The 9,988-nt window shown below is 47.5% G+C and overlaps 3 protein-coding genes across 3 annotated transcripts in view; 1 reads left to right on the top strand and 2 right to left on the bottom strand.

The window, feature by feature from the left end:
* plxnd1 (plexin D1) overlaps positions 1-4,839 on the top strand; it is a 60,332-nt gene extending 55,493 nt beyond the window's left edge. The window contains exons 27-29 of the mRNA XM_083674772.1: positions 1,824-1,997; positions 2,203-2,277; positions 3,657-4,839. Coding sequence (XP_083530898.1) covers positions 1,824-1,997; positions 2,203-2,277; positions 3,657-3,773 — 366 coding nt within the window. The 3' untranslated portion in view covers positions 3,774-4,839. The remainder of the gene's footprint in view (positions 1-1,823; positions 1,998-2,202; positions 2,278-3,656) is intronic.
* A 708-nt stretch (positions 4,840-5,547) lies between these two features.
* On the bottom strand, positions 5,548-7,778 carry exorh (extra-ocular rhodopsin; the record flags this gene model as incomplete). Its single annotated transcript, XM_083675662.1, has 5 exons — positions 5,548-5,676; positions 5,829-6,068; positions 6,471-6,636; positions 6,761-6,929; positions 7,418-7,778. 5 exons carry the CDS (start codon positions 7,776-7,778, stop codon positions 5,548-5,550), a joined length of 1,065 nt encoding a protein of 354 aa, XP_083531788.1.
* Positions 7,779-9,083: 1,305 nt separating this feature from the next.
* Positions 9,084-9,988, bottom strand: part of ift122 (intraflagellar transport 122 homolog (Chlamydomonas)) — a 26,101-nt gene continuing 25,196 nt past the window's right edge. Inside the window, exons 28-29 of the mRNA XM_083674899.1 lie at positions 9,955-9,988; positions 9,084-9,860 (exon numbers count right to left, since the gene is read on the bottom strand). The exon at positions 9,955-9,988 is cut by the window's right edge and continues 131 nt beyond it. Coding sequence (XP_083531025.1) covers positions 9,774-9,860; positions 9,955-9,988 — 121 coding nt within the window. The 3' untranslated portion in view covers positions 9,084-9,773. The remainder of the gene's footprint in view (positions 9,861-9,954) is intronic.

Genomic DNA, 9,988 nt, shown 5'->3' with positions numbered 1-9,988 from the left:
AGGAGGATCCATTCTGATTTATACAGTTGTTCGCTGCCAGAGAGCCAATGCACGCACCCATGAAATGAATGTAGTTGTATCACACACACACACACACACACACACACACACACACACACACACACACACACACATAAACACACACACAGCATAAAAACATCCAGATGCTCATCCTTTTATTGAAAATGGCCGGTGTCCTCAATAACAGGTTGTGGTTAGGTTTTCTCTGTGTGTCTGTGTGTGTGTGCGTGCGTGCGTTCGGGCGTTCGTTCGTGCGTGCGTGTCTGTGTCTGTGTGTGTCTGTGTGTGTGTGTGTGTGTGTGTGTCTGTGTGTGTGTGTGTGTGTGTGTGTGTGTGTGTGTGTGTGTGTGTCTGTGTGTGTGTGTGTGTGTGTGTGTGTGTGTGTGTGTGTGTGCGTCTGCATGTGTGTGTGTGTGTGTGTGTGTGTGTCTGTGTGTGTGTGTGTGTGTGTGTGTGTGTGTGTGTGTGTGGAGTATGCAGGCACTAAGGGTATGGGGTCTGGATTAGCGGTACCTCTGCAGGGGAGACAGAGGGGGAGACAGAGGGGGAGGAAAAGGAGTGCTGGTTGTTTTCACGCAAACCCTCTTATCTGGCGGGCAGCAGACAGACGGGGGTCACGGGGTCGCGGTGGGTCGCCAGCCAGATGGAGGAGCCACAGGAAGTGACCTTGTGGACAGGAAGAGAGGGATGCCTATCAGGAGGGGCAACAGTGACTGAAGTCCTCCGATCTTCCTATCTCCTCAACACAGAGTCACACATTCTGAACACACACACTCACACACACACACACACACACACACACACACACACACACACACACACTCACACACATACTGTACTGCACACAGATAGACAGGTAGTGACACAAATATAAAATACAGGCAGGTAGATTATACACCTACCAACTATAAAAACAAATACTCTGCGTTTCTCTCTCTGGCTGTTTCTCTCTCTCTCTCTCATACAGTACACACACACACACACACACACACACACACACACACACACACACACACACACACACACACACACACACACACACACACACTTCAGCTTCATGAAAACAATTCTCAATGCTTGAATGATGTTTTCAGTACCATTGTGAATGCGTCCAGTGACTCATGAAAGTTTTAGATGTATGTAGGAGTATTGTTTTGTCTGGACTGGTTCTCTCCGGCTGGGGATAAGGCCTGTTTCAGTTTCCTCTTGTGAGGAAAGGAAACTGTGATCCCTCCCTTCATTGTCTCAATGCAGGAAGGTTCTGATCAACTCTCTGTGTGATTACGCTGACCGTAGATTGACCATAGACTGACCATAGACTGACCATACACTGACCGTAGATTGACCTTAGATTTACCGTAGACTGAGCATACACTGGCCATAGACTGACCAAACATTGACCATAGACTGACCATAGACTGACCATACAGTGACCATAGACTGACCTTAGACTGACCATAGACTGACCATACACTGACCGTAGATTGATCGTAGATTGACCGTAGATTGACCTTAGATTGACCGTAGATCTACCGTAGACTGAGCATACACTGGCCATAGACTGACCAAACATTGACCATAGACTGACCATACACTGACCGTAGACTGACCGTAGATTGACCATACACTGACTACTGTAGTACTAACTCTCTTGCCATACATAGACAGAACATACTCTAACCACGGTCAAGGATAGATCAAGGTTTAGTCATAAAGGACAGACCACAATCAGACACTTTCATTTTGACCAAAAATAAATCCCCTTGAGAATGTCCCCTTGCCGAGAACCAGCACCGTTCTAGAAGCTTGGTCAAATAGGAATTCTATTGTTTCAGGACTCTCCCACCAACAAGCTGCTGTATGCCAAGGAGATCCCTGAGTACAAGAAGAGGGTGCAGTGCTACTACAAGCAGATCCAGGAGATGGCGCCACTGAGTGAGCAGGAGATGAACTCTCACTTGGCTGAGGAGTCACGGGTAAGAGCCAGAGATGACTGATCGTCAGCACACGAATGTTGATAATTGATTGAAACGATGGTGAATGTAACGCCTGTCTCCTTGTTCTTTACAACGCTGTCTGTGTCTGCCGTTTCCTGTCTATTCCAACCACGTTCCAAACCATCTGTTGCTTGTTGACCTCTGGATGAAGTTTAACAGTTTTGCTTTGTTTTATATCCAACAGAAATATAGAAATGAATTCAACACCAACCTGGCCTTGACGGAGATCTACAAATACGCCAAGAGATACAGAAACCAGGTAAGATTCCAGATTCTATCTCTCTCTCTATCTCTCTCTCAGCAATTTGACACATGTTTAAACTGGCCCTATCTCTAGCCTTATCATATGCAAGTGTACTAGTTTCACAGAGAGAGAGAGAGAGGGAGAGAGAGAGAGAGAGAGAGAGTGATGGAAATCAGAGCATGACATATCAGTAGTTGATCATCAAACACATCCTCAGAGATCAAACACTTTCTCCATTGCATGTCTCCTCAACCAAACCCTGTAGACTCCAGAGTCCATTCTTATTCCCCCAAAACTCTATCCTCGACACCTTGACAACAACACCACCCTGTCCTCTTCTCCACCCTTTTCAACAAAGTAAATACACAAACACACATCCAGTACCAGTCAAAAGTTTGGACACAAACTTGCCAAGAGTGTGCAAAGCTGTCATCAAAGCAAAAGGTGGCTACTTTGAAGAATCTAAAATATAAAACATATTCTGGTTTGTTTAACACTTTTTTGTTTGCTACACAATTCATATGTGTTCCTTCATAGTTTTGATGCCTTCAATATTAATCTACAATGTAGAAAATAATTTAAAAAATAAAGAAAAACCATTGAATGAGAAGGTGTGTCCAAACTTTTGACTGGTACTGTGCCCTCCCTCGCCCCATAGTCCACAACAACGCCTACGTGCTCTTTATCCTCTCCTCAACCCTTCCCTCACAACACTTCATCAACCACCCCTATCTGCTTAAACACCACTGTAAACCACACCGCACCATCCTTCACCCATCCCCTACCCCCATGGAGAGCCCCATCCCTAAGCCATCCCTCCCCCAGCCCCTGGCTGTTCTCTGGAGGGCTTGGACTGGGATTGTGTGTCTAATGGAGGGCCCTCATCATAACAGTAGTTAGGGGCTGTTTACCTCCATTCTGCTCTACCAGCAGCACAGACCAGGGGGTTCAGAGGATCTCTATGAATCGACCCTGATTGTCCATTCTCTCTCCCTGCCCTCCTCGCTGGGTACAGGCAGCCAGCAAAGCCCCCTGAGCCAATGACAAACTATCAGGCTTGAAAGGCAGAGCAGATGTGGGTTTTGTAAATAGTATGTGAACAGGAAAGGCTTTTGTGGGGGGGGGGCGAGGCATGCGTGAAGGCTCAAGCACTGTTGAAATACTCTCTTTCTTTCTGTTTCTTGCGTTCTCTCGTTCTCTCTTTCTTCTGTCCAGGCAGGTGGTTGATTTTCGTCTCCTGTGTTGTAGAATGCATGATCGCTTGAGAGCTTCTGAAAGTGGTCTCTCTCTCTCTCTCTCTCTCTCTCTCTGGGTAGGTTGGTTATGTAACATTTCTGGCATGGTGATTGTTTAATCTCTCTCTCTCTCTCGTTCTCTCTCTCTCTCTCTCTCAGGTGGTGACTGCTCTGGAGTCGAACCCCACTGCGAAACGCACTCAGCTGCACCACAAGTTTGAGCAAGTCATTGCTCTGGTGGAGGACAACATCTATGAGTGCAGCAGTGACGCCTGAGTCTCCCTCCATCTGGCCCCAAACCCACTCCACTCTGCCCAGCTGGCCTCCAACCTACCTGGGTCCCAATACCTATGAAACCCCCCCCTTGTCTATCCTCCATTCCTTCCAAACATCTCTTCTGTCTTTCCAGAGAGAGGAGCCGCTTTATGACTAGGAGAGATTGACTAGGGAGAGCTTTAATACGCCAGACCCAAGAATGTCTCTCAGAACCGATTGGGAATACCATGAACAAGGAATTCCAAAATACACACTGAGGATTTCTCAACTTCTGGACTCCCTCCTCGCCTGGGTATGAATGACAGTGTGTCGACTCTATTATAGACACCTGCGTTGGGTCCCAATCTGGTTTTCAGACAGTTCACACACGCATTGGAGGCCAGTCTGGCTTCACTTCACTTTGGCCTGAGATGGAGTGGACCTGGAGGCGTTGGGAAGAGGGGCCTTTCTCTGGACGACTTCACAGCCGCTGGGACCTGGAGCCACGGCGGCCATCTTACGCACTGATCCCCTTCTATGGGAACGAGCCAATGATGCACTGTACTGTATAAAAAATGTCCATAGCAATATTTATAGATGTGTTCTAATGCTTTCAAGTGGCCTGTTCATCAATATGAGTCAGAATGACACACTCCTCCCATCTTCTTGTAACCTGCACTGTTCTCAGGTTTGATTGGTGGAGAAGGCTCCATCGGTGCTTTGAACTACAAGTCCCATTGTGCTTTGCAGGTTGATGATGGGTTAAGGAGGAGTGGATAGTAGAATTGATTGAAAGGATATATTTAGGTTATGTTTTTGGTGCCACAGACCTGTTCGCAAAGAGACTGGACTAATGGATCAGATAGAATGTAGTTCACTGGGAAGAATTGCATTGGATGGATGTAAGATTGTCTGCTGAGAATGAAGGTGGATTCTGACCAATGGAACGGAGGGAAATTTAGAGTTTAAGAAAACGATGACCTTTGTTTAATCAAAGAGGGATAATTGTCTTACATGACTGTATTTGTAATGCCAAATGACTTTGGTCTTCTGTCAGAGCTTGTGAAAATAAATTACGCTATTAAGAGATGTCCAATGACTAAATATTACGTGGGTTACTCTCTGCCAATACTGGAAATACAAATAATCATTCAGTTAGACATTTTGTCTGTTTATGCTATCCTGATTGCTTGTGTGTGACACCCAACCACCCACAAAGGGCATCTGGAACTTTTCAGAAAAGCTAGGAAAATGTTCTCTTATAAACTAAGCACATAAGACAAGGAAATACTTCAGATTTGTATCTTAATTTTTATTGCAGGACATATAACAACTTTTACTTCCATGTCACACTTCACTTGCTAAACCTTTACATCAACACCTGTAATTTCTCCAAAACTTCAACACACTCTTACACACACACTTACTGTACAGTACACACACACACACACACAGACGCACAGACACGCACACGCACACGCACATGCACACGCACACACACACACACACACACACTCTTTCTCTCTCTCTCTCGCTCACTCTCTCAGGAGGCAGCCTCTCTCTGCAGAGTTTCTTATCAGGTCCGTTTCCACTCAAGTCTCCGTCCATGCCAAGAGCTAACCTCCTCAGCTTCATCATGGGGAAGAGAGGAGAAGAGACAGAGACAGAGAGACAGAAACGGGGGAGAGGGGGGGGGGGAGAGGGGGGGGGAGAGCTCTCTTCAAAGGTTTGAAGTACAATCTAAACATTTTTTTTTTTAAAACGCAGAGGGTGGATGGTGGGATGGTCTCGCAGGTCAAGCAGGGGCCACCTGACTGGAGGAGATGGAGGAGGACTGGGTTTTGGAGGAGGCGGTGGTGGTGGTCTCCTCATCTCCGAATGGGTTCTTCCCACAGCACACTGTGGTCAGCATACTGTTCCTGAACTGAGGAGAGAGTGAGAGAGTGAGAGAGAGGAGGGGCCAGGTCTGAGTGGCAGTTTAGATACACACCATTTCCTCTTGTGCATAAGGCCCAATACTGTACACACTTCCACAGAGCAGACAATCCTCAACACACGTCAGCTAGCCTGTGGTACCTGTCTGTTGAGCAGGATGTAGATGACTGGGTTGTAAAGGGCAGCGCTCTTGGCAAAGAAAGCCGGTGCCGTCATGAAGACAGGGCCGAATTCACTTCCCTGGTTGGCAAAGATGTACCAGGCCACGCTGGCGTAGGGGACCCAGCACACCAGGAACGAGATCACCATGACGATCACCATACGTGTCACTTCCTTCTCTGCCCTCTGAGTGCTCTCGGATTCTTGCTGCTGGGCTGCAGCCTGAATATGCGCACGCACGCACAGACACACAGACACGCACAGACACACAGACACACACACAGACAAACAAACACACACACACACACACACACAGACAAACAAACACACACACACAGACGCACAGACAAACACATACACACACACACACACACACACACACACACACACACACACACACACACACACACACACACACACACACACACACACACACACAGACGCACAGACAAACACACACGCACAGACAAACACATACACACACACACACACAAACACACACAAACATACACAAACATTTCTAGTGTCAAATGCAGTTTTTGGATCTAAAAAGCATACTTGCGCCAGGCACAAATTCAATTCAGTGCAAGTCAACACTGGTGTTGAGGACGTGTGGGACCCTACCGCGCGGACGGTGCAGAGCAGACGGATGTAGCAGAAGAAGATGACCACCAGAGGGACGGTGAAGTGGAGAATGAACATGTAGATGACGAAGGAGGTGTTGCCCAGCTCAGGTGAGGGGGTGTAATAGTCAATCCCACAGGAGCACTGCATGCCTTCAGGGATATACCTGTAGGAGCACACACAGTGAACACACACACACACACATTCATATCGTATGCAGCTTTTCAACAGAGCAGTATTAGACAGTATTGGACGTTCATGGCAATTCTACCAATTCTAGTTTCGTGTACCTAGACCAGCCGCAGAGCGGGGGGGCAGCACAGGTGAGCGCCATGACCCAGGTGAACGCCACGCCAAGGACGGCGTGCTTCTCCCCGAAGCGGAAGCTGCTCATTGGCTTACACACCACGATGTAGCGCTCGACGGCCAATACCACCAGAGACCAGAGTGCTATCTCCCCTGAGAGACACACACACATACACACGCACACACACACACACACACACACACACACACACACACACACACACACACAGTTAACACTGGACACAGCCTAATACCGCACAAATAAATGCCTCACAGTATTCCACCTAATCCTAACAGATTTCCCCATGAATTCCTCTGCTCTCACATAAAGCTTACACAACATATACCAATAAAGACAGTATCGTACAGTTATTATACATTATATATTATACATTATTGTTGCAACCCCTACCTCACCTTAACGTTACAGTACATGATAGATCAACATGATCCAGTCTACCGGGGTTGACGTTTCAACTCGGAGAGAGAGAGAGAGAGAGAAGGAGAGAGAGAGAGAGAGAGAGAGAGAGAGAGAGAGAGAGACAGAGAGAGAAAGAAGGAGAGAGAGAGAGAGAGAGACAGAGAGAGAGAGAGAGAGAGAGAGAGAGAGAGACAGGCAGGCAGGCCTCCTCATCTCTTACCCCCCATAGTGGCGAAGAATCCCTCGATGTAGCAGCCGGTGACGCCCAGGGTGAAGTAGCCTTTCAGGGCCGTGTAGAGGGTGACCGTGAAGCCGCCCACCACCATGAAGAGGTCGGCCACGGCCAGGTTCAGCAGGATGAAGTTGAGGGGGGTCCTCAGCTTCTTGTTCTGCACCGTGACGTAGAGTGTGAGGAAGTTGATGGGGAAGGCGGTCATGATGAGGAAGATCATGTAGGCGGCCACCAGGGAGTACTTCCAGGGTTCGGCCAGGTAGTACTGGGGGTACTCAAAGGGACTCCGCACCACCCCTGTCTTGTTGGACATGGGCACGTAGAAGTTGGGCCCCATTGTGCCATTCATGGCTGCTGCTGTTGATGGGAGTGTGTGTGTGTGTGTGTGTGTGTGTGTGTGTGTGTGTGTGTGTGTGTGTGTGTGTGTGTGTGTGTGTGTGTCTCTATCCCCTCTGGGACTTTGAGAAAAGAGAGAGGAAGCGCTGTTCCCCCTCTGAGAGAAGATAGGTCATAAAATGTTCTTGCTGGAAGGTTGGATGAATGGATGAATAGATGGATGAATGGATGAATGGATGAATAGATGGATGGATGGATGGATGGATGGATGGATGGATAGATCCTGCCGGTGAGAGGTAGCGTGCTCTGCAGCCCCCCGAGGCGGGCGCAGCTCCTTTTAACAGCCCACTAGGATTAGGGAGGCGCATGGACTTGGGTATCAGCATGGACAGATTTAGGTCACTCTCTCTTTCAAACAAACACACACACACACACACCGTATCCACTAATCCCAGGGGAAAGTGAAACACCTTGTGTATAGTGAGTATACGTGTGTATGTTGTGTACAGCAAGCTCAAAGACAAGGGTTGTTACCTACAGCTGTCATACGTCTATGTCATCAACACGAGACAATGCGTCATGAAGACGTTTGCTGAAGCGAGACAAGAGCAGGCATGCTGGCGCGACCTCTGACCCCGCCTGCCCACACGACCCAAACTCCAACGCCAAGCGCCGTCAGTGTGGACTCAACAGTTTATGCAACAGACTGTACATGGCTGTCAATGTAATTTATAGAGTTTTCCAGCTCATTTGCATCAGCGGTAAGCTAATCCTTAAGCTTTAACCGCTGCATAATATGGTCCCCAAATTAGGGTGGAAAAGAAAACCGCAAACGTTTTCTATTTCTATGGATCACACATACAAACAAGAAGTGCTTTGTTTGGCTTATTCTGTGGGGCACACACACACACACACACACACACACACACACACACACACACACACCACACACACCACACACACCACACACACACACACACACACACACACACACACACACACACACACACACACACACACACACACCAATCCTGTGGCAAACTGTGAGACGGTAATAAGTCTGGTGTAAGAACTGTGAGGCTGTCAGACAGAGCGCCCAAGGATCACTGAGAATGAGATCAACACACTGCAAATACGCACACACACACACACACACACACACACACAATCCTAACACTGAAACACACACACAATCCTAACACTGAAACACACACACACACACACACACACACACAATCCTAACACTGAAACACACAAGGTCTTACCATTAAACAAGCACCAAAGTAGAGCATACAGAAACTTTTCATTGAAAAAAGCTGAAGTGCTTTCACTTTAATGATACAAAAATACAATGAAATCCATTCTTAAACCATACAAGGCCAGAACAACCAAGCCATCACACACTAAAATAAGTTCTGTGTGACAGAGAAGTCTTGTTCCAAGGACACACGTAGGTCAAAGTGTGACACACCACATACAGTACAGACAATAAATACATGTAGTGAGTTAATCAGGGAGTTATTTCATATAGACCCGCTGTACGTTCTCTGTCCCTTTAAGATGATGTAATCTCTGTGATAGGCGGGAGTAATCTGATCCCGTTAATCCTATCAAGTTGATCAGCTGAAGATGCGCTTTTGTTACGGGCTGTAATAACCATCAACAAACCGTCACTTCAAGAAAAACACATAACACAGAGTTATTGGCGGAGGGACAACCAAACAAACCTCCAACATCCAAATCTGTCTCAAAGATAAAGGACAACCTCAGCTGACTCGGAAGGGGTGACGATGAACCAAAAACTGCTCAAAAGAACTGACCCCAAATCAGCCTGCATACACTCACCGCAGACTGGAATGTTCAACCACAGCTAGTCCAACTGATTCCAGATAATAAACATTTTGGGGGGGGGGGACGAAATAAACAATCAAACTGGAATGTGGATGAGCGATAGAGAGATTAGGAGGAGGAGGGTGGGTGAAGTGATTGGACCAGTGGGGGGGTGAGGTCAGTTGGGGTCATCGATGGGTCTCCTGCAGTACGGACAGCAGTTGTGCTGCAGCACCAACAGCTCGTAGTCCTCACTGTGGAACATCTACAGGAGACACGGAACACAGGAATGGAAGAGACAATAGTCCAGAGTAGGCGTGTGTGTGTGTGTGTGTGTGTGTGTGTATGGGCTGCTTTACCTGGAAGCAGGAAGGGCACATGGTGATGCTGACG

The sequence above is a fragment of the Argentina silus genome, assembly GCF_951799395.1.
Source record: "Argentina silus genome assembly, chromosome: 8".
Taxonomy (NCBI): domain Eukaryota; kingdom Metazoa; phylum Chordata; class Actinopteri; order Argentiniformes; family Argentinidae; genus Argentina; species Argentina silus.
This window is presented reverse-complemented; position numbering and strand designations above follow the sequence as displayed.